General features: G+C 40.4%; 2 protein-coding genes across 5 annotated transcripts in view; both read right to left on the bottom strand.

Annotated features, from left to right (window-relative positions):
• dpysl4 (dihydropyrimidinase like 4) overlaps window positions 1-2,274 on the bottom strand; it is a 43,137-nt gene extending 40,863 nt beyond the window's left edge. The window contains exon 1 of one of the 2 annotated variants that reach the window (XM_048550756.2): window positions 1,371-2,274. In XM_048550756.2, the coding sequence (XP_048406713.1) occupies window positions 1,371-1,733 (363 nt within the window). In that variant the 5' untranslated portion in view covers window positions 1,734-2,274. The remainder of the gene's footprint in view (window positions 1-1,370) is intronic. The other variant, XM_048550755.2, reaches the window with a different exon arrangement.
• Window positions 2,275-10,890: 8,616 nt separating this feature from the next.
• The window catches only part of jakmip3 (Janus kinase and microtubule interacting protein 3), a 351,944-nt gene continuing 336,826 nt past the window's right edge, over window positions 10,891-26,008 (bottom strand). For all 3 annotated transcript variants that reach the window (XM_048551237.2, XM_048551238.2, XM_048551240.2), the window contains one exon: window positions 10,891-12,727. The gene's annotated coding sequence lies outside the window, so the exon portion shown is untranslated. The remainder of the gene's footprint in view (window positions 12,728-26,008) is intronic.

Here is a 26,008-nt window from a genome sequence, read left to right as displayed (position 1 = left end):
CCCTGTGTGTTTGTCGTTATCCTCTAAGATCGTTAAACAACTCTCCTGAACGACTATCCACGACAGCAAATGTCCCTCATCACTGATTTTTAAATATAGATTTATTTATGCAGTTCCTTTGGTTTATTGTATACACCGGATACTCAATAAAGACGGAGAGATACAGAATTTCGTTCGGGGTGCCATTCTGTAGCCGACGCCTCCTTTCGCAATCTGACAGATGACCAACAGGGATGAAGTCTGACTGGGTGGGGATCAGTCAGAGACACGTGGAGGCGATGTTTGAATTCCTTTTGTCGCCGTCTCTCCCGTCCCTCCACACGCACAACCACACACACAGACTCACACTCCCTCACACACAGCCACACACACACATTCTCACACAGACACACACAACCACACACAGAGACACACACAACCACACACACACATAGACACACACTCTCATACACAGTGTCTCACACAACAACCACAGACACACTCAAACACACAACCACACACACAGACACACACTCAAAATCACACACGCACATACACAACCACACACACACTACACACAGACACACACGTAACCACTCGCAGACACACACATTCTCTCCATCTCCCACACAGACACACATACTCGCCCTCTCTCCCACACACACACACCCATTCCCTCTCACACACAGACACATACACACAGACACACATACTCACACACAGCCACGCACACACACTCTTACACACACATACTCGCTCCCTCTCCCACACACAATCACACACACACCCTCTCTCACGCAACCACGCACACACTGTCACCCGCACGTAGTCGCTCCCTCTCCCACTAACGCACACAGAGTAGCGGTATTCTGCCACTGTTTTCACTCTGGTGTAGTGGAATAATAGACTCGACTCAGAAACTCGGGCCCTTGTTGAATGTTCCTGAACTCGCTTCAGAATCACAAGGTAGAAGTTGCAGAGAAAGTTCACGAGATACAGTCCGGCAAAGACAGTGGGAGCAAAAGGGGACTATCTGAGTCTCCGCAGCAATATTAAAAGACAGACAACCACTCTTTAGCATGGGGTAGAAACTTTGGTTTCCAATAATAGTCCAAAGGCAGGCTCTTGGGACAGCTAAGGTGTTGCCAGCGTAATATTAAAACAAAAGCTGCATGTATGAGATAAAGCGTTTCGATGAACATTTTCACAGTATACAGTCACACACTCTATATATTTAATGGTACCCAGACGAATATAAACGGGTCCCCCGAGTCCTAACTTGAAACTATATATTCACGTGTTGATATGTACAGGCTGATTTTTCCAAGTAATTATATGGCCGCGATCTCAGATATTCGATACTTTACATGAGAGAGGTGTAGTTTTGTTACCTGTGTGTGCTGTTGGTGTGGGGAGCTTCCTCCTTGCGGTGTCCGTGACTGATCGCCGGGCTCAGCACGGCTCCCGGGCTCAGAGAGGCTGCACAGCTCACTGATATCACTGCCGCTCTCACTCAGCCCGTCTGATTCCAGGGAAACCTGGCTGGTGTGGTTTCTGCCCGCAGTCCGGCCGCTCCGTTTGCCCACGCTCAACGAGTCGAAGTCGATGGTTTTATTTTCATAAGCGCCTTCCACGTTGCAGAACATGCCCCCATATTTCTGCCGTGGTTTGGGGCTGCCTGTGCCCAGCTTGGCGAAATAAACCGGCAGGTCCTCTTGCTCCTCTTCGGCTGCCCGGAGCTGCTTTTCTGCCATGGCCAGTGTCAGCTGGGGGATCGAGTGGATCAATTGCACGAGGCTGGACTGTAGACACACACACACTGTCTGTTTCTCTCTTATCTCCCTCCTCTCTCTATCTCTCTGCCCCCTCCCTCCACCTGTCTTTCTCTCTCTCTCTCGATCTATCCCTCTCCTCCTGAGCCTCTCTCTGCGTCCCTAATTCTCTTTCTCCCTTTATCACCCTGCCTCTCTCTGTCTGCCCCTTTTTTTTCCTCCCTCTCGGCCTCACCCCCCTCTCTCTGCCTTTCCCCGTCTCTATGTCTTTCTCCTTTCTGCTGCTCACTCCTTCTCTGGCTTTCCCATCTCTTTGCCTCTCTCTCTCTGCCTCTCACTCCATCTCTCTGCCTCAAATTCTCTCTCTCTCTCTACGTCTCCCTCTCTCTGAAGTTACTTGCACCAGACCAGTGGTGTCGCGGAAAGGATGAGGTCTAGCCGCATGTGCCTCGTCCCCGCCTCCTGCATTACTTTATCCTTTTAATGAGGAACCGCCTCGACCCTGTGGAGCCAGGAGCGAAAGGAGCTGTTCAGAGACTCTGGTGCTGATGGGAGTCGTTCCAGGAAATGACGAGGTCTGTTTAGAACTGGTCATGAAGTAACCACAGAGTCTCCAACACGTGCTCACAATCTCCGAACTCACAGTTCAATATGTAGCATATTGTCAAAGGGACAAACTCCTTGAACTAATTCATTATTACAGAGGGCAGTGTTTCAATCAGAAATTACACCGTACTGACCTATAGTGTGTGCAGTTGATTAATACCAACTTGAAATATTGGAAGTTATGTGGGGGGTTTCGACAGTATCCCGAGAACATTGATTCGTTTCTGATATAATGTTTTCTACAACATGCTCTCAGCTGCATTTTTGGGAAGGTCCACCTTTTTTCACCACGAATACCAAAGGTTGTTCTCAATTCTTCGGTTTATGCGGCGAGTGAATTAATGAACAATGAATTCCCACAAAAAGAAAATCAAAACCTGTTCCCAAGCCATTGGGCCAACTTTAACTGATGTGCGCGGCCATTGAACAAAGGGGCACGTTTTAGCCGCAGGTGAGCCCCTTTTTCGGATTAACATCGATGAAAAGGCACCGCTGCTGGAACGCGTGGCTATAACATGTAATAAGCAACAAGGGCGCTCGTTACAATAGCACGAGCCTGAAATTCAGCCCTGGCTCCACGGAAAAGATGATTAATCAAATCATTTAGTCTTTTACAACTTGGCTATTCCTGTTGAATTTGTTCGCTCAGTTGAAATTCTATGAAAACAAAGTAAAGGCGAAAGGAAAGTTGTCACTGAAGACAAAGGAAGATAGCGCAGGAGGTGAAGAGAATCAAACCATGGTTAAATAAACGTAAAATGCAGCCGAAAATGATGTACTGAAGAGGTTGCATGAAAAGGTCATCTCTGTTCGTTATTGTTTCATCTTTTAATATTGTCCACCAGCTTTCTTCCTTGTGTGTTCTCGGGAAGGAATCCTCCAAACCAACACGGAACAATCCTCTCATTAATTGTTCGCTCCTAAAAGTTCATTCATTCAACCTTATCAGTTTTGTTCCCTTTGAACATTCAATGCCTTTGTATCTATTCATGTTGGGAGGAGCCGCACTCCTATGAATGATTTATCTCAGGAGTGGCAATTAAATATTACTCGCTTTGCCCTGTATTTTATGGTATTGCTTCTAGTTTTTAACATTGACAGTTTTACAATATACTATGACATTTGAATATTCAAGGAAATATTTTTGTGTATTTTAACTGTAGATTTTGCGAAGTAATTGACATTCACTGGTGTTATTGTCAGACATTTTTCACTATGAAAAATTATTTGATATTGCCTTATCTTGGTTACTAAATCTTTCTGAATCTCCTTCATCAACACAAATATCCCCTCTCCCATTACTTCTTGATGCTTACACATTCTGTTTATGATAAAGAGTGGAATCTGAATAAAATTGCACAGAAGCTGCCTCAGTCCAGTTCAATCAGGTACTTCGAAACAGCTATCCGATTAATACAGCTTCTCTGCTGCTTCTCCTCAGCCTTGCCATTTTTTTTACCCTTGAAGAATTCGGCCTCCACTGTACTGTAAGGCAGTGCATTAGAGTTGCAGGAAAATTACAGCGCAGAAAAGTGAAGCCAAGTTGTTCATTGTGTCTCCAGTAGGCCATTCCGTTTCTTCCCCTTGTCATTGGCAATTTCTTTGCTAATTGTGCCCTATGCCATTTCCTTCTCAATGAGGGAATTTTCTCTGTGCAGATCTGTCATGATTTTGAATATTTCTACCAAATCTTCCCTCAACCTTCTCTACAGAGAACAAACAGTCTGTTCAATCTTCTCCAGTCTATTCCAAGAAGCTGATGTCCCAGAAATTGTTCTCATGAATCTTGGCTCTGTCCTCTATAAAGTATTTACCTCCCCTCCTAAAGTGGTGTGCCCAATATTGAACATAATGATCTGAAGCCTTTAAAACCTCATGCTTTATAAAAGTTAATCATGACTTTCTTGTTTTTGTACTCCATGACTCTAATTATAAAATCCAAGCTCTTATGTGGCTTCTTAGCAGTTTTCTCAGCTTGCTTTGCCACCTTCAATAACTTGTACACATATATGCCACAGCCTGCCTGTTCTTGTGGCCTCCTTCGAATTGTATTCTATAATTTCTGTTGCATCTTCTCAATTTGCCTCACAAAATATATAATTCTACACTTCTCTGGATTGAATTGCTTCTGTCACTTCTGCCCATTTCACCAGCCTGAATTCTATCACTACCGTCCTCACAGTCAACAACATTTCCAAACTGTGTGACATCAACAGATTTTGAAATTCTGTCCTAAACACCCAAGTCTAGATCATTAATATATAGCAAGATAATCAGTGGACCCAGTACAGAACCCTAGGGAACCCCACTGGCACCTTCCTTTGATACAATTAAGATTTCTCAGCACTGCCACTCAGTCAACTTGTGGTAAATTGCCACTACCCCTACTAATACTTGGGCTTTGTCTTTGCTATCAAACTTATTACAAAGAAAATTATCATGTCTTTTGCAGGTCTATGAACACTACAGAAACACCTTACCCTTGTTAATTCAATTTTAAAAATCCATTTAGTTAAACACGATTTCCATTTAACAAATCTACATTGGCTTTTCTTAACTAATCAGCATTTATCCAAGTGACTGTGAAGTTTGCCCCAGATTGTCATTTCTATATGCTTTAATTGCCACCACCAAATTTAAGCTGATTGGTGTATAGTTGTTGGCTTTATCTCTATAGCTTTTTTGAACATTGACAATTTTCCAGTCTTCTCACACCACCCACATATCTAAAGAGGATTGGAACTATTATGCCCTCTGCAATTTTCATCTTTACTTCCTTACAGAGTCAGATGCAGCTCATCTTGACTTAGTTACTGCTCAACATTATATCTAGCCTATTTTGATTCTTTAACATCGTTTACTCTGAACATTGATCATGCATTCTTCCTTTGAATGAACCAATGTAACAACTGATGTCAGGCTAACTGGTAAGGGGTGGGGGGGTGTGGTAGTGTTACGGCATACTGATCTCTACGTCACAGAGGCCAGGCGCCAACTCTCTGAAATTTGTCCTACCGTCCTCCGAGTATGACCCAACCCCTGATCATCAGACCATTGTCTCTCAGGCCATCCATAACCTTATCACCTCCTAAGATGGAGTGTTCCACTCCTGGACATCCCAGACGTCCTGCCACTGCCCCTCTCCATAGATCCAAAATGCCCTCAACAGTACCTCTTGCATTTTTTGCATATCTGCCTTCAAACACTTTCTCCCCAACATAAATAAAGACAGAATTCTCCTTGTTCTCACATTTCTCTGCACCAACCTCTGCATCCAGCGTATCATCCTACACCACTTCCGCCACCTACAATCCGACCCCACCACCAAAGAAATATTTCCCTCCCCAGCCCTAACTGCCTTTCATAGGGACCACTCTCTCAGGGACTCCCTCATCTGCTTCACACTCCCCACTAGCACCACTGCACCCAGCACCTTTCCCTGCGACCACAGGAGGTGCTACATCTGCCTGTACATCTGCCATCTCACCTCCATCCAAGGCCCAGGACAAACTTACCATATCTGACCTGCACATCCTCCAACTTGGACCACTGTATCCATTGCTCCCGATGCAGCCTCCTCTACATCGGTGAGACCAAGCACAGACCCTGTGCCCAATTCACGGAGCATTTGCACTCTGTATGCTATAGTCAACAACACCTTCCGGTTGCTAACTGTATTACCTCTCCCTTTCACTCCATGGATGACACGCCCATCCTGGGCCTTCTTCAGTGCCACATGTAAACTTGGAGGAACAGCACTTCATATTCCACCTCAGGAGCGGTAGAGTGAGGTACAGAGGTGCCAGCCCTTGATGGAAATACATGTGTCCAAGAATGAGACTGATTCTAAACATTAGTCCATGGTAAGTCGGATGGTGGGATGAAAGTTATTGATATTGCTATGTAATTGTTTCAGTGATTCCTTGCCATGAGTCCAAAGTAAGAAAATTGTGTCAATGTATCTGGTGTATAGTGTTTGTCACAGGTTCAGTGCATCAAAGGAGTCTTGTTTGAACCTGTGCATGAAAATGTTGGCATATTGGCTGTTCTGTGTATCTGGAGAACTGGTTGTTGAAGGTGAAAATGTTGTTGTTGAGGATGAAGCGAATGAGTTGTAGGGTGGTGTCTGGAAATTGGCAGTTGGTGGTATTGAGCACACACACACACACACACACACACACACACACACACACACGTGAATCTAAGGGGTGAATTTGTATTTGCAGTTCAAAAAGCACATCATTTATTGAAAGCCAGTCAATGTGGCATTTTATAAATTCCTACTTTAGAAATAAAACTGGTCTGACTCCAAACCAAAACACAGATGCTAAAAAAGGCCTCACACCTAAAATGCATTGTCTGACCTAAAATGTCACCTCCTCTTTACATTGAGAAATTCTTGGACTGTGACTTGAAAGGAATTTGGGGATTTATATATACATATTAATCAATTAAAATCTTCTAACTGGTTAGAGATATAACAGAATCTTAGGTTTGTTTAGTACATCCTGATCAATGGTGTGAACCTTTGATCTTTTATTTATCAGTTCTATGTCTGATACTACTTCTCCCACTAACTCCTGGGGAAGGACTAAGGCTCTGAAAACTTGCATTTCCAAATAAACCTATTGGATTATAACCTTGATATCATGTGATTTCTGACCATGAATCTAGTGCACCTACACAGGAGAGATAATGGGAACTGCAGATGCTGGAGAATCCAAGATAACAAAATGTGGGGCTGGATGAACACAGCAGGCCAAGCAGCATCTTAGGGGCACAAAAGCTGATGTTTCAGGCCTAGACCCTTCTTCAGAAAAGGGGGATGGGAAGACAATTCTGCTCTCTCCCTATTTATTTCAGAATCCTCTCCCCATCCTCCTTTTCTGATGAAGGGTCTAGGCCCAAAATGTCAGCTTTTGTACGCCTGCTGTGTTCATCCAGCCCCACACTTTGTTATCTTAGCACCTACACAGGATGCATTTTATGGTTCTTCGCTTAGTTTCTTATTGCTCACTTATTTTATATTAACTCGGAGTATGCCATCCCATGGCCTCAATTTCTTTTTATTGCACAGGTTATTCAGTGCTAATTGACAGGTTGTTAGCCTCTGTGCTTGCAATTCTTTTTAGCACAGAGGGACAGACAGGCAGACTGTCATGGTTTGGAGTACTGAAAAGTCAAGAGAATGGGTATGTTGCTGTATGGTACCATGCTATATTAATGTCACAGCTACAGCCTCTGCTACCAACTCTCTACAATCACCGTCTACTCCATAAATACCAGCCAATTTTGGAGCCAAAGTATTTGTGCCTCAGATCCCATGGGCTCTTACTTGCTTGACCAGCTTGCATGAGGAAATTACAAAAAATCTTGCTATAGTCAATGTGCACTACGTCAAAGTAGTACCGTCATTATCAGTACTGTTGTTTACCTCCCCAAAACATTTGATCAAATTTATCAAAGTAACCATTCTTTACCAAATTCATGCTGACTATCTCAGATTAATCTATGTCTTTACAATATTCTGTCCCTCCTAATTCTTTCTAATAACATATCTACCACTTAGGCTGGCCTGTAACTTCCTGGTCTCCCCTTTTCAAAAATGGGACAACATTTTGCAGTCTTCCAGCTCTTTGGCATCTTGCTTGCGGACATAGAGGACTTGAAAATTAGTGCCTGGTACCATTAAGTCACCTCCCTTACCTCCCTCAAAAGCCAATGTTACATCCCATCCAGGCCTGCAAGTTTTCCCATTTTTAAGGCTTCTAAACTCATTATTATCTTTTCTCTATGTTAATTTCTTCTAATATTTCACAGTCCTCCAGCCTATGTTATACTTTCCCATTCTGAAGACTGACACAAAGTGTTCATTGAGATTGTGCACGTATCTTCTAGGTCCATGCATTGATTCCTTCTATGGTTCCTAATGGACCCTCCTCTTTTCACAGTTATTCTATTGCTCTTTATATGTTTAGTTATTCTATTGCTCTTTATATGTTTAGAAAAACCCCTTTGGGTTTTCCTTTAGTTTACCCACCAATGCCTTCTCATGCACACTGTTTGTTTTGCAAATTTTCATTTAAAGCTCTCCCTTCACATTTTATACTCCTTTTGGACTCTGCTGTCTTGCAGCCTTGGTGTCTGCCACTAGCTTCTTTTCTTTCCTTAATCCTAACCTTTATGTACCTTGCCATCCAGAGTTCTTTGGTCTTGGTTCCACCTTTTGTCTCTGTGGGAACATATTTGCCCTATACTCTTGCTACTTTCTCCTTGAATGGCTCCCACTGGTCTAACACAATTTTATTTGCAAGAAACTGCTCAAGGGTCCAGTTCTTAGTGGAAACAAGGAGGACAACAGTTGGTTGGGGAAGCCACCATGCTCAGACAATGGCTACATCCATTTCTAATCCAAAGAACCACGCAGGTCAGTCTCGTGCTTGATCCTCTCATAGTCTAGGGATTCATGTGATTGGGGACTGGGCCAGTTGGCAGATCAAATGCAACCAGTCCTGAATTATAGTGCATTATTCGTTGGTGGCGGGGGAGGGAGGGAATGCTGTGGAGATATCAGTCTTGGGTAGGTTACTTTTTCCTGTGAAGAGACAAAGGGAGGTTCTGGCATATGACTGAACATGGAAGAGCTGTTAGAGTGATACATGAGCAGGTGGGGAGGTGATAAGATGTTCCCAGTGGATGAGTAGGAAGAATGGGGTCAGGAAAGGTCAGCAGTTTGAGAGAATGAGATGATTGAGATCTGTTGCGTGATTTTAACGTACGCAGTAATGAGAACTGAAGTTCATGATCCTTGGTGAGAAGCATATGTAGTGGTAGAGATAGAATGAATGGTAGCCCCATGAGTATGAGATAGTAGAAAGATCGTCGTGATTTACCTGTGTGGAGGGCAGAAGACCTTTTCCCTGCACTGCTGTATGTTGTGTTTTACCCAGGATAGTGCACTGACCACAATGCCAACTTGGTGCAGGCTGACCGAGTTTCTAGAGTGATCTCCTTTGTTGGTAAGCAGGGCAAACAGTGGCTTTCTCCTCTCTACCACCCCATCTGCCTTCAGACCATGTCCATAAAGCAGACAATGAACTTGCTTCTCTGGGCCTTTCCTTGGGGATAACACTGGAACACCACAGTGTGAGGGGCACTTACTGGTTCTCAGCAGCTGAAGGGCAGTCAAACAGTGGCGCTTGAAAGATGGATGTTGCAAAGTTCTGGCAGTGGCACACTATGCCACCTCTCACGTCACACGATTCCAAGAATTCTGCGATGAAAGAAGCAGTTATACCATTAATGAGAAGAAGGGAAGAAGATTGTGTGAGAAAAGTCCAGGTAGATATTGACAGACCTGTCATCATGAAACTCACTGAAAAAGATACATTACCAAAAAACAGGAAAGTTTGGGCCGCTGTTTCCTTTGTGCTGTTGCTACCTGATCTGCAAAAAAATACAACTTAATGGAAATTGTTTGATTGGAGGCATGGAGGGAGTGCTGCACTCTTGAGAATACAAGGATCATTCATGTTTTTCTTTCACAAAGATGATTTGGACAAAGCTACAAAGATATTGTATTAAAATTTGTCAATGATACTGAGTTAGAGAATACAACAAAAATGTGTGGAAGAAAATAGAAACTTGCTGAAGGACATAGCCTGGCTAATATTTTAGGTAGATGCTGCTGAATAGTATAATGAAGTATTCTTTATATTATAAGATGCTGAATAGATTGGAGGAACTTGGTGTTCAAATGGAAAAGGTAGGACTTCAGGTAGAAAAGACTATGAAAGGGAAAGTAGGTGTGTGGATATCATACATAGGCCATTGCATGTAGAATAAAATAAGGTTGGATTTGTCAAAATATTGATTAGACCAACCATATAGGCCAGGCCAACTGGCCAGTTAAGCATATTTTCCAACTTTGGACTTCTTATTCAGAAGACATATTTGGAATGATAGCTGCAGTAACGACAAAGAGATTGAAGTTGAAGTCTTTCCATTGGAACAGTGAAAATTGAGACAGGATCTCATGGAGTTCTCATGATCCAGAAAGTTTTTAATTATGGAAATAGTGAAAGGCTGATTACTTGGATGATAAAGCAATAGCAATTGCACAAACGAGGATTATCATTAGAAAAACAGAATAGGAACTAGAATGTTTTGTTCCCACATAACATTATTGCAACCCCCAAATACCCACTTTGAAGAGAGATCAAGTTTGGAGCAGATTCTCCAAATTGAAGGGCGATGTCAACATATGTAAAATGGACCAAAAGTTCTCGATCTCTGCTATAATTGTATGATTTTTAACCTTATTTTTCATTTTGCAAATGGCAGCATTATTACATTTTTTAACAAAGCTGGAAAGTGCATCAAAAAGATGGGTGATAAATTTTATGAAAATAATGAAGAACCCCAAGAAAAAAATGGACTTCCTTTGCAGCCATGAAGATCTAGAACAGTGATGTTTTTATTAGAAAAGTTACAATAATATATGTATTTTACAAATGGATAGAAATATCTGCTAATATACATGAATCACAATACAAAAATATGTGTAAAATTTGTAGCTGATCCGCATATGATCCTTATTTTCAGGACAGCAATTTACTGTTTTAGTACTGAAACAAAGAAATAAATATTTACGATGTGGGTATACAGAGATTACCTTACAGAGCTTGTGAATCATAAACCCATGGCCTTCTGGCCACATTTGTATTTCAGCATAAATTTACAGTATACTTATAAAATGTACAAGAAATCAAGGTTTTATGAATTAGTACACATATTCACAGCATGATTTCCTGAGTCTAAACTAAATCCATTCACCGTGTGAATAACATTAGTGTTTAATCAAAACACTATTTTAGTGCTGACATCAGAACATTTTGGAGCTAATTAACTTTCAAATACCCAAACTAATGTATGCTACATTTGCCTGGCTTTGCTGCCTTACAGCAAAGGCTTAATTAAAAATGCACCTCTTTAAAAGTTGTTAATTTTCTTGTTAACAAGCCATGTAAGGCACTCTGGAGATCTTTGAAGGCTTTATAATGCTGGGCATATTACTGTCTTGTGAATAGACCACTATTCTTTAACAGCTGAAACGTAATGATAAACAAACCTTGTATGGACAACATTTGGTGGGCATCAATTAATATCAGCAAATTGGGTCAAAGTCTAAATGGAGTTTAGTTTAGACAATTCTAATGGTCAAAATTGAACTGAATACTGTGCATAGACAATTGTTTACTAACTGTGATCAAAATAATCCCACTGAAGCTTTTTTGTACACAGTACAATTCAACTTTGTACATATAAATAATAATAATATTCTAATCCAACTATCACTGGATCTATCTCATGCGTCCTTGGTTTCTCCCGTACATTTCTTATTAAAAACTTTCTTTTGCAGTTGTCATTTCTTTGTGCATAAATCACTATTTTGACAAACTGCCCATCACATATTTACAACATGTACAAACATGGCCAGACTAATTCTTCTCATCAAGCCAGGATCAAACAATCTGCCCACAGTAGTTTGTTAACACAATTCAAATATCATCCAATTTACTGGTGTCACAGAAAGCCTTAATGAAGTATGTGATTCCAATAGTGGTAATGCTTTCCTGCATTTATGCAGTCAATGGGCTCACTCTAACCCAAGGCATTTAAATAAGATATGAACTTAGTACTTTCAAACTTTCTCAGCAAAACACAAATGATTTTTTTCTTTGAAAACATTATTTGCTTGCAAGCTCACATCACCATATCCTTCTTGACACTGTAAACTTAACAGCATTATTTCATACATAAATAATACACTTAAGGGCATTAACCAATGTAACAAATTTCCAAATTAATGATAAATGATTCATTTATTAGAATTTGTTGTTCTATGTTAATTATGTCGTACTTGGGCTTTTTTTTAACAATATAATGTTTTTTACCTGCGGCTTTTGTGTGAAAAATCTTATTTTCAACCTTTTTCTCATTGTGATCATATCTTTTGTAAATAGCAGCAATTTATTACTTCAATTTCTTTCACGTTACGACAAAGAACAACACAAACTGGAATTTTTCCAATATCTAATTGGAAGATTGCACCTATTTGTGTTCCCAAATGTCTTGAAGAATGCATCAGATGCTGGAGCAGTAGAGGCATCTCTAGGGCAAAAATGGGAAATTTGAAATATACAGAGGAAGATTACATGGGACATAATGGATCATTACCACATGAGAAATAATTAACTGTACTTCAGCACTTTCTGGATTCTGGCAGTCATAGAGCTGGTTCATATTGTTTGATGAAGTTTGGCTGTCTTCAGAAGTAAGGCCAAAAGCAGAGAGATTTGCAGCTGCTGCTGAGAAAATTAAAAATTAAATAAATCATTATAAAAATACATAAAGAAAATAATAATCACAACTGAAATGTATTTATTTCATAGTTTGGTTCTTGTAAAAATGTTTATTATATATATATATATTTAATTTAGTGCATACAACATATAATTTTTCGTTACTTTGGAACATTTTCTGTTATATATTGTTGATAACACTTCTATAACTATAGTCAATATGAATAAAGACCACAACAATGACTTCTATTAATATGGCATATTTAACATGATGCAATGTCCCAAGATGCTCATGCGATAAGTGATAAAAAGAGCTATTAGGGCAGATGTCCAAAAACTTGATCAAAGAGGCTGTTTTAAGGAACATGTCAAAGAAGAAAAGAAAGATGAAAGGACAGAGAGATTTATAAGAAGAATACTAGAGTTATAGCCTTGGCAGCTGATGGCTTGGCCACCAATGGTAGAGCAATTAAAATCATGGATGTACAAGAAACCAGAGTAAGTGGAATGTAGACATCTTGGTAAGGTGTAGAGTCAGCGGAGATCTTATAGACAAGTAAGGGGTGAGGCCATGGAAATATTTCAAAACAGGCATTATAATTTTAAACAGGCGCTGCTAAACCGTAAATTAGTATAGATCAGTGAGAACAAGAATGATTGGTGAATGGAATCTGATTAGAACTACGATACAGTCAGTGGAGTTTTGAACAACCTCAAATTCATTGAAGGCAGAATGTAGAATCCAGGCATTGTGCTATAATGGTCAGTCTTCAAGGAAACAAAGACATTGATGAAGGTTTCAAGCAACAGATGAGACATATGAATGAATGAACGAAGTTATTTATAATTAGTACTTATAACGTCAAACATCTCTCCATTCATTGCATTTCAAAATATTGTGATTAGAATTTGCTTTGCTACCACAACCCCTGATGCAACTGAATTATTATTAATGTTTTAATTTTCAATGTTTTATTTTTAAACTTGATTTTTCAGATCTGCTTTCCCTTGTGATTTTGTAAATGAAACACTTGAGTACTGGCACACTGTTCTAATTTAGCAGTTTGTGGCACTATCAAGCTCTTTGACAGTAACTATGGGTGTCCAGTTACCTCTGTCCTGCAAAAATGATATACCCAATTCTAGGTAGAGTACCTCTCCTGTGTTCCATTTATATTTACTTTTCCTATATTAATAACCTTCAGGGAAAGCTTGAAGCTACAAGTTCCATTCTCCAATTCTATTGAGTTTAGAAAGGCTTGGGAAATTCTGAAAATGAGACAGAAGCATTTGCAGAAATTACCTGATAGTTGCATAATTGTACCTTTTGTAGATTATTGTAACTCTTATGGACACTGCAATTCAAGACGGGTTGGTAAAAGTATACTTCTCTGTCACCAAAACATTCATATTTGAGCTAAATATTCTTGAGTTGCATTATCTGCATGTTAAATCAATGGTTGGCTGAAGTGGAAATCATGCTTACATAATCATGGGTGCTGCTTCACCAACAGCTCGAATATCTTACCAGAGCTCTACTATCCGCAAAGGTCCACATTTAAGATTTTTTCATCTTGTAACATGAGGACAACCGCACACAAATATGGCGTTTACTTCACTTACACATACGCATTGTTCAGGCAATGACAAACTTGAGAAGATCCCATCATCAGCAGTTTGAATGTCTCCCAGTTTCTTGCCATAACTCTTATACAGTCTTGTGATAGAGGATAGCACATCTTGAATGGCAGAGTGGGCTCACTGGGCACAATGGCATAACCATATTTATGATCACATTTTGCTGGTCCCCTATTGAACAGCATGACTGAAACTGCTTACACTGACCAATGCCAATGAACAAGTTAGGGATCAAGAGTCAGATACACTAGCTACCAATGTTACCGCTGTAAAAACTTGTCAACGACAGGGTAAGAAGAGTACATCTATGCAGATAGAAGGATGTTGTACTGCAAAAATTAAGGGCATATTTCACTCAGTCAAACATTGAAGTATGTCAGTAAATGGTAACATTCTCAACTCTAGATAAGGGATTGTAAATACAAGTCCTCATCCAGAGACTTGAGTAGAGTTGTAAAAGATTCTATTTTACTACTTGAAAGGAGAGTTCTCCTTGGATTCCTGGCCAGTTTTACTTTTTAAGTAGGACAAGCAGAAAATCCAAATACCTGTGAAAGACGTAAAAAAACAATTCGGAAACCAGTCTTTTAGCTAACTGGTCTTATAGCTAATATTGATTAAATTTGAAAGAGGAACTTTTCCTAGTGATAATTCATAAAATGTGAAAACACTTAAGGAGAGCTGATTGCCAACAAAGGCTGCCCAGGCATGAGGTGCTTTCTCCTGTCTCCTAATCCGTCCTACCTCAAAGTGGCCTTCAGTCACAATCTTATTAAGTATAGATAGTGGGACAAAATTGATCCATACAATTATAATGGAATGGTTTCATTGCAAACAGACAGCTATTTTTTATTTTGCTGTGTCCATTCACTGTAATTCACTGAACAATAGATCAAATTGTTTTCGGAATGTTTTACACAAGTCTCACTCTTTTACTTGTGGTCTAATGCAAAAGTTGAAAACTGGCAAGACATGCAAAAATAAATAAAGGTACAAAACTATAATGTCCAAAAGACAGCTAACACATTAAACAATTTTCAAAAGAAATAAGTGTGTGCATTTTACGGTGAGATCATTGTAAATAAATGGTGATGTCAGCATATGATACAAGATAAATATGAACATATCACACATAAATCTGGTCACTCTTCACAGTTATCTGAAAACATGCTTTGTATGTTGCTTTTCCACAAGATTTTTTTAATATTTGCACTCCATGATCCAGGGGAACATTTTGCATGGAACACAACTTTAATACAGGATGTTCTAATCGTGCATTCGGACCACTCTGGCGGGACGTATGTTTTTGATACCTTTATTTAATTATAATAAATTTCCAAATATAATTTGACCTGTTTAGCTTGCAAACAAGTATGATTCAATCAAAGTAACTTGCATCTTTTAATAACTATCATCATTATTAATCCAACAACAATCAAAAACATTACATAGTAAAGGATAAAAATAATAGTAAAACATTATTTAGAATGGTGTAGAGGCCTGAATGATGTTAGCTACAGTGGTAAATGTGGCAGATTGATTTGAAAAGTCCAACAAGGCCTATGTTGACATTGAAACGAACTTGCTGCATCTTTTAATTAAGTTACAGATGTTGATGCGAGAGTGGCCTATTTAGTGAGATTATTACTTGTTAACTTTATTTTGCTAACTACCTTATTAAATGTTCATCCTGCATCATTAATATGCAATTTCCGATGGTACCACCCACCATGACCAAACTAAACCCTCACTGAGAATTGTCTCATCATGGAGTTCAGAGCATGTACCTGGTGACCTTAGTTGACTTTAACTGCAATCCCCAGTCGAAGGGCCATGCAGCTTGCTGTATGGCAATGTGCTATGTCAATCTCGCACCTGAATCACATGTCAAGTGCTTACATGGAAAACGTCTCAAGGACTTAGGCAACATTGTTCTCACCATGTCCATTAGTCAGGGGGCCCTGGTACAGTAGGTCAAGGATAGCCTCCCATACAAGTCCAGAAGTGTGGCCATGGTTAGGCATTCACTCAGCGTGTTTTTGGTCAGAACACCTGTGCCTCTGAAGTCCAGGAAGTGGGCCCATGATAGGCTGTGGCTCCATTGTAGTCAGTCCACAGGGAGGTTTACACAGTTGGGGAGATGTATAGCTATTAGTCAGTGTCCTTGGCACCTCTTGTTTACACATCTCCAGTTATGGCAGACAAGGAAGTGAAGTTAGTCCAGAGAAATTAAGGCGAAAAGGAGTTTGTTGGGGGGGGTGGTGTTACAAGGGGCTGCTGCTGTGATAAACAGACTGGGAACATTTTCATGGGGTTTCAGGGCTGCAGGCCAGCATTTGTAAGAGTGGTATGGTAAAGCATGAATGGGAACAGGATCAATGGGAGAGGGCTCATCCACAGTAAAGAGCAGACTGACTTCAACAGGAGGAGGGGTAAGCAGGGTCTGCCCACACCTGGCATGGTCACCTCATATGCCAAGGCTGCTGGGGAAAGATGGGTAGGCAGGGTCATATAGACATGGATTGAGTGAGGGCCTGGGTAGGACGTGGAAAGCCTAGGGGTTTTACACTGAGTGCTTTCAGGAAGGGAATCTGGATGTTCAGATGCTATGAAGTAGGGTCGTCATGCTGGGCTTGAAACATTAACTTTGTTTCTCTCTCCACAGATGCTGTCAGATTAGCTGAGTTTCTCCAGCAATTTCCGTGCATCTGTCCTGGCTCTTTCTGCCCTGTTTTCATGGTGAAAAAGGCAACATATTTCAGATGAGTTTGTTGAATACACTATGTCTGACTGAAGGCCTGTGTACATGAAATGAATTGTGGGTATACACCGGGGGTGTCTTAATTATACATAAATCACATGAGCGAGTTGTACAGGTCTCTCTCACAAATGAAGCAAACTCCAAATTTATTGGTTATTGATTATGCATTTATGTCACAAATATAATGTCATATGTCATCATTTCTATTTTCCCATAACTGTCAAACCTCTAAAATAAATAATGGAGAAATGTAGCTTGAGGTTCATGGAGAAAATCTAACTTGACCATTTGTGTATTTCACTAGGATTACATGGAGGGACTTTACGCCTTACAGTTTGAAATGTCTTTCAAATCTCTTCAGGTTTTTCCCACTTGGGTGAAAATCCAACAAATTATAATCGAAGGTGGAAAACATTGAGGTGTTCAGATTGCTCAACTGGACATCAGACAATCCTGGCATCATTATAGATTTCAGTGTTTTTAAATATATTTTACCTTACTGAAGAGTAAACACATTCAATCAGGCTCAATATACAGCCTTATTAGTCACCATCTTTCATTGCGGGACTGGAATTGTGGCCTAGTGGCATTATCACTGGAATGTTAATCGAGAGACCCAGGTAATGTTCTCGGAACTCAGGCTCAAACTCTGCCACAGCAGATGGTAGAATTTAGTTTCAATAAACATCTGGAATTAGGAATCCAATGATGACCACGAAGCTATTGTTTATTGTCAGGCATAAAGAAAACCCATTTGGTTCACTAATGTCCTTCAGGGAAAGAAACTGCAATCCTTATCCGGTCTAACATACATGTAACTCCAGACCCATAGCAATGTGGTTGACTCTTAACTGTCCTCTGGGCAATAAGGGATGGGCAATAAATACTGACTTAACCAGCAATATCCTCATCACTTGAATGAATAAAAAGAATGCAAAATATCAGTTTAGATTTCAGTTCCTTTTTAATGCATTTTACTTTACTGAAGTGTAAACGCATTTAATCAAACCAACATAGAGCCTTACAAGTCACCATCTTTCATTTTAAAATAAATTAGTATTAGTGTTGTGATCTTTAACTGCTGACCTCGCTGTTTCCCTTAAGACAGTGCTTTCCAAACCTTTTGCAACTTTAGCCCCTTTCAAGGTTAGAGAGGGAGCTCGGTTGTTATAACTCAGTTTAAGCTCCCCAGGGACCATTCCTCCCTCAGAGTTCAGGATCACAAAATTCCAGCTCATCACCCCCATTTTGAGAAGCTCTGCCTTAAGACCACAATCCAACCTGTCCCTGTTAAATCTTGTGACACAACATTAGATGAGTTTCAAACCTACAGACTCAATTTAAAACAATCGGAAGCCATCTTCCCAACAATATCACTGGCTTTCGGGGTCACAGATAAGTTTTTCCTAAAATGCAGCAATATAATAAAACATATAGGTTAGTGATTTTCTGTGTGTAAGAACAGTAAAAAAAACTCCAAACCCTCAACTGAATAGTTAGCATACAATATATATTCACAAGATGCCTTTCAAATGTTTAATGTGTGAGTGAATAAATGACCATACCTGAATATATTTTTAAAAATTAATGACTGAAACAAATTCAAACATTCGTCACTAAATATTTGTTTAAAACCCATCAACCTTGTTGAGATTTATGCCTACAAGCCTTCTAGGTTACCACAGGGACATTCTTCAATCAATACCATCTACAATCGCCTCCACCCACCAGAAATGAGTGATTACTGCGCAGTGAACTGTCTATAAGATGCACTACAGCAACTCACCAAGACTCCTGAGGCAGCACTGTACAAATCTGAAACCTCTCTTGCCTAGAGGAACAAGACAGCAGATACAAGGAAGTGCACTGCTAGAAATGGCCCCTTAGTTCACAAACCACCCTGGCCTGGAAATACATTTTTATTGTCACTGTCACATGGTCAAAATTCTGGGACTCCCTTCTAAATAGCACTGTGGGTATATCTACACCTCGTGGATGGCAGCAGTTTGAGAAAGTGGCTCAAAGACAATTAAGTGTAGGAAAAATGGAAGCACCTCTGGTAATGCTCACATCCTGCGAACATATCAAAATAAATCTGTAAGTCTTTCTTATCCAGAGAATTTGTAGAAAATGCTTTTGACTCCCATCCTCCCTAGCAGCTTGGATTATCCTTCTGGCATCCTCCTCACAATTGCTAATAAGCAGATGAGCTTGAACGTGCAAGATTCCTGGAATATGGCAGTTCTGTTGTTCATTGACTTTAATGCTATTAGATATGGTTAAGTCTAATATCTTCAAAGGGTTTGAATGGAATCTGGGGCTAGGGGAGAGTAGCTTCCTATTCAATGGGTCATGCAGTGGTCTAATTCTCCATCAGGTATCTGAGAGATCAGTATTTCCTCCTCACCATTTGCCTTGGGTTTTGACAATCTTCTGCTCTCCTTGGCCTCCTCTTCCTCCTTCTCCACTGTGGTGATGGTGGCTATTATTGAATAGTCGCCCACTGGGTTACCATCTCTCCCTGAAGTTCTGCGCGCACCTCTCCTGCATTGACAGAGACAGCTATGGATGTGAGAAGTAGATTGTGTGGAAACAATGGTATGATGACAGTAATGGAGGGTGACTGTGAAGGACTGTGTGAGATTGCAATAAGTTGTGGGCACATGGGGCAGTTTGGGTGGGAATGTGATGACGTACCTCGACAGAGAGGAGTGTGTGAAGCTTCAGGCTATATTACCCTGAGGAGTGTTGTGTAGGAAACCTCTGGGCACTTCAAAATGTAAACTTGGCACTTGAATGGGACATCCGTAATCTTTCCTGCCTTAATGAGGTCAACGAAACTTTTGAAGTTCTGAATCCAGATGTGAGGCGTACACTCTTGCTGTTGCTGCTAACTCCAGTTTGGTTTGCGAGTCTGCATGTTTTAACCATCCGCAGATCCTCTCAGCCCACTTTATGGGTTCCAAGTAGGTGTTAAAGAACCAAGGGACAACTTTCCTACATTGTACATCTGTTCTTCTGTCTGCATTCTCAACGAGAGCGAGTTGTTCTGACCCTCTTGTGTAGTTACTTTAAATTGGAGTGCAACAGAAAGTGCATGCTGTTGCGCACCTGTACTCTGTTACTGATCGGGAAACTAGGAGGAAGAATGTTAATGCCATTGCTCAGTTAAGCAAACAATGGAAAACTCATAACCTCTTAGAATTGAATTCTTGAACCACTGCCAGCTCTCCAAGTGCGAGCTCTTGATTTTCCTTCTACTCTTGATGATCATCCAATACTGCATCAAAATAACTCACTGTTCATCATACAAGGCCACAGAAGGAGGAGGTGATGGCCTAGTGGTAATATCACTGGACTGTTACTCTAGTGATCAGGTAATGTCTTGAGGACTCAGGTTCAAATCCTGCTGTGGCACATGGTGAAATTTGAATGTAATTTTTAAAAAATCTAAAAGTTAAGTGTCTAATGATGACGATGAATCCATTGTTGGGGAAAACCCATCTGAGTCACTAATGTCCTTTAGAGAAGAAAAGTAAAATCCTTTCCTAGTCAACAGCGATGTGACTGACTCTTAACTGCCCTCTGGGCAATTAGGGATAGACAATACACATTACCTAGCCAGTGATGCCCTCATCCCATGAATAAATTAGAAAAAAACACAATGTGTGCAACTGTGGAATAAAGTATTGAAGATATCAATCCTGCACTCGCTTAATGTTTTTATATGGATTTTTCAGGAGTAAATAGAAGTGGTAAATCATGCTTTTCCTCAAATCCTTGTGCATGCCCGATTTTGCTAAGTGTTACTGGTCTGAGAAAGTAGGTACAGAGTGATTTGCAGTGTGCAGCTCTGTGTAAAACTGTAACCTGGAACTAAAACTCATATTGTCATGAAACAGCTCCAAAGTCATGTGATTGCCCAGCCTGAACAGTAAACATTTCAGGTCTTTATTGTGCAAGCAGCAACAATCACTTAGGCAAAGTATTCAAATAAATCTCTGCCTCAGTTTAATCAAGCTGTTGAGTTCTTGAATCTGGCATTGAAGTTATGTGACAGATGATGACAAGTTGAATCTGTGTGACTGCTTCAGACAGTGTGCTGTATCTTCTAAGCATTACAACTGCAGAAGGTACTTTTCAATCATCATTAATAATTTCCAATGCACACGTGGACACTGATTTATTATTTTTGGTTTGGCTTCATCGAAGAAATAAATTATGCCAATTTTCAGAACTAGAATTCAAAGCACATCTGTGCTCCTAGCGTTGCATATGAATGTTGAATAGAGCAAGGTTTTCTGCATTAACTCCAGGGCACATGCAATTTTGACGTAAAAGTCTATAAACCAATTGCTGATACACAGCCCTGAAACATCTACTAGGTAACAGATCTATCGATCCCTCATTTGTCACACTTATTTACTGCTTAAACTGAGAGGCTGGTTGTTTTAATTTCCTACTTCAGCTGCCCTAGGCAACCAGAAGCACCTAACACTTGATGTCAGATATTTCTAATCAACCTGATCAGTCCCTAACCTTTAATGTTATTGCATGGCCCTTAATGGGCTCTGCACATAAACTGAACAATGGGAAACACGGGTGATTTAATGGGGGTAATTAGGAGGTGAAAATTGACTTGTGATTCGGTAGTGGAGAAAGCTATTGGTTCTGTGCGATAGTATTTCTGCATATAAAAGAAAAGAATCAACCTGATCAGAGATATTATTACACGCCTTTGGAGCAGGAGGGACCTTGAATCCAGGACTCTTGGCTCAGAGGAAGGGACATTATCACTGTGTCACAAAAGCCATCTAATCTGGTGCCATTCAAATGAAGGTTGACAGTGGTTGGTGGGAATCTGGAAAGCACTGTCTGGGAAGGGAGTGGAGGCCAGAAATCTTACAATCTTCAAAAAATATTTGGATGAGCAGTTGAAATATCATAACATTCAAAGATATGGGAAAAGTGCAGGTAATTGGGATTACTGCACTTTTATTGGTAGCTATTGTCAGTGCAGACTTGATGGGCTGAAGGGTCTTTTCTGCACTGTATGATGTTGTGATTGAATCAGCTAAATCCAAATGAATGCAATTGGTGCAAGTATTGAGCTCTTTCCACCTAACTATTCATCATGGTCAACAAAGAACAAAGAAAATTACAGCACAGGAACAGGCCCGTCGGCTCTCCAAGCCTGCACCGATTGAGATCCTCTGTCTGAACCTGTCATCTATTTTCTAAGAGTCTGTATCCCTTTGCTCCATGCCCATCCATGTACCTGTCCAGATACATAGAACATAGAACATAGAACAATACAGCACAGAACAGGACCTTCGGCCCTCGATGTTGCGCCGACCTGTGAACTAATCTAAGCCCCTCCCCTGACACGATCCCATCATTATCCCTACCACCTCCACTGGCAACGCGTTCCAGGCACCCACCACCCTCTGTGTAAAGAACTTTCCATGCATATCTCCCGTAAACTTTCCTCCTCTCACTTTGAACTCATGACCCCTAGTAATTGAGTCCCCCACTCTGGGAAAAAGCTTCTTGCTATTCACCCTGTCTATACCCCTCATGGTACCCCTATTCATTCCATGTCTGCTTGTCTCAATCTCTTCTGTGAACATCTCTATGATAGGCAAAATATTGTCAACGCCAGGATGTGTTTAGAAGCCAGAGTTTCTTTGTGCTGATAAGACGTTACTTCATTTGGACTTTGTGCAATATTGTTTGCTGATCAATTCATATTGGGATTACAGAAGCGGCAGATTACAGAAACTAGTCCCCATCTTCAGAGATGCTGTCAACTAGGAAGCTGCTTCTGGGAGCCCCCTCCAGTTCAGGACAGCAGGTGGATGATGGAGCATAGGCTAACTTAGATGTCCCACTATGATACTGGTCTGGTAGATCCACCAGGTGACTCAGGTGCTGCTGAGGCCAGCAAAATAAATCAAAAAAAGATGTTCTAAGCAGGCAGGATCTTTGGGGTGAAAGGAAAAACCCTTAGTAAAAACAGTGATGAAGGATGTAGAGGAACAATGTAGAAGGATGGTCCCTAAGGCCTTACTATTAGGCCATGGATAATGATGGGATAGTGTCGGGGGAGGTGCTTTGATTAGTTCACAGGTCAGTGCAACATCGAGGGCTGAAGGGTCTGTTCTGCACTGTATTTTTCTATGTTCTATGGGGCCAGCTGCTGAAGTCTACCTTCAATGAGCTGGTAGCCTATATATCTGGTGGGTGAGCCACCTGACTTTGGAAAAATGCTGACACTACTGCAAAATAGGCCTAAGTGGGACCATAGTTACCCTAATTGGCCGCCGGACTCAGAAAGTCATTCCCTCCCTACCCTCTGGGTCATTGTCTTAGGAGTAGTCATGGATCATGGAACTATCTGACACACTGACCCCTGTTTTCCTGACCTCTTTTCCACCTCTCACTCCATCTCCACAAGGCCAGAAAAATCCAGCCCTCTGTGGCTGTTCCATCAGAATGGTTAATAAATTTAGAAAGTCCATTAGTGACCCCTCAGCCTCTCTTTTCATGAAAAAGAGACCCAGCTTGCTCAAAGATTACACCTATCAGGAAACAATCAGTCCGGCTTAGACAACAGGATTCTTTTTACAACCTCATGACAAAAAAAAACTAACAATCATAGATACCACTAATAAAGAGGTAAGAGTATTTGTGATTTTTAGTTGACATTTTGAACACATTAAATTATTTTCTCATTAGAGTTCATCATTTGTATTTTTTTTTACACAATTAGAAGGATGGTTGGTTACCTATCGATGGTACTTTTCTTCCTATCTCTACTAGGGTTTTGCACAGTGCACCGGACACATCGTGTGTTGATTGCTCTGTAAGACCTATAAAATTAGATTGATAAACTGATTTGTGTCCCGTGGATTAGATTTCACATTAATCATTGCTTTGCCACAATGTTAGAATAGGGTTAATGATCAATGCATCAAGCATTGTCAGAGCAATCCCAAACTAGTTTCAGCAGATGGCTTTAGACAGGCTGTCTATCAGGGTCCATCTGTCCACTCAATAAACTCTCTTGTGGGTTATAGCAGGTTTCGGCACCATATGGCTGTGAAAATTTAACACCGCCATCATAAATGGATCATTTTACATTTCTCCCAAAATGACCCTCAACGACCTTACTTTCATTTAAATTAAATCCATGTAACTGTGTCTTGAAGTTGAAGAGTTTAATTTTCTCTTTACTTAACACCGCACAAAAGAACTCCTACCCTTTATGCCATAGTACAGCTTTTTAAATTTTTAAATATATTTGCACCTTTGGCAATGGGTTGAGTTAACTGTGTCTGTCAGCAAATAGCAGAAGACACAAAAACTGGTGGGAAACTGTCAAATCAAACCAAAACAATGGCAAATATTGCCATGCAATGTATTTTACTTCACCTGTAAAGAGCCAAAAAGTTGACCTAATTATCCAAGTTAAATATCACTTTTCCACTCATTGTAAAACACTTACATTTAAAGACAAATGCGAATATTTTGCATTTGTTCTCACTCAGAACAGCTGAAAAAAGGCATGGGACCATTTCCCACAAAAATACATATTAGATGGTCAGCCTTTAGCTTCCTCATTTCATACAATTAGTTAAAATCACTTCCATGTTTTTTAAGAGTTAATTTATTAAAATAATGTATTTGGGTTTTTCCTTCTTCCCATTGCTGTATGCTTGCAATGATTTGTGATGTTGGTATTGGGATGACTTGGAAAATAAATACTTTAAACTGCACAGAAGGAAATATTGGAATGTTGCTCAGTGGAAAGCACTGTTTGGGTCTAGTTGACTTTTCATAGCTTTTATATTATTATATTCAAAGTATTGGCTCAAATGTAACCTTTTTGATTATTTTGATGTAGAATAGTAGGTCTCAATATAATGAGGCTGCTGGCACCTTTTGGTAGAATGGTTAAGGGAAAATAAAGTGAAGCCACATTGGCATTACTCAACAATGTGTTCTCACTTGTGGAATATTTGCCCAGCTCCAAGCTGGGACCTCGGTCAGCTCCTTACTCCACAGAAGTTGGATGTAAGTGACAACAAGGGGTTACTAAGGCTTCACTGAGGGATCATAATGCACCTGTTTGCCTGTTGAATATGGAGACCATCAAGTTAACGGAGGCAGCTTCCCCTGCCGCAGGCTGAGAGCGCTCAGGCTCCAGACACAAATGATGGGCCAGAAGGGCTGAACATCGATAACAATGTCCATCACTACTCCTCTAGAAGGATAGCAAGGTTGAGGTGGGCTCTCACTCACCTGCCTACCTCAGCAATGTTTGTTTGATCTGGTAGGACTGCCCGATTGACATCCCATAGTCCTACTGTCGTGGAGATTGCCCACTGTTTTTACGTGGACTGCCTGCATGAAGGCAGCCAATTAGGAAGCTGCCATCAGGAAGATTGCACTAGTGATATGCTGACATCATTGGACGGTTCATAACATCCATGTGCTGAATGTCAAACTCACTAAGCCCAACTGAAAAGTCAACCCATTGCGTCTCAAATGCCATTTTTATGCCTGAAATAATATCATGTTTTGTTTGTGGTTCCTGGAATGCTCTTTATTTCTAGACCTATTAAGCTGTCTGGTTGTATCCTTATCTTGCTTATCTGTGTCTTTACTGGACATGATACCACATATCCACACAGATGCAGTTTACTGAATGGCCTAAGCCACATAAATAACAAATATTTTGTGCTAATTTTAGGTGAATACAATTATTGTAATGAATGAAGTAAAACATTTACAGATACTATGTTACTCAAAACTGTTTTGCTTTATTTACCAAGTGGAAAAAAATGTCTAAAATCATAGGAAATGTGGAAGTAACACCAATTTCA

This window comes from Stegostoma tigrinum, chromosome 20 (genome assembly GCF_030684315.1).
Source record: "Stegostoma tigrinum isolate sSteTig4 chromosome 20, sSteTig4.hap1, whole genome shotgun sequence".
NCBI classification, from domain to species: domain Eukaryota; kingdom Metazoa; phylum Chordata; class Chondrichthyes; order Orectolobiformes; family Stegostomatidae; genus Stegostoma; species Stegostoma tigrinum.
This window is presented reverse-complemented; position numbering and strand designations above follow the sequence as displayed.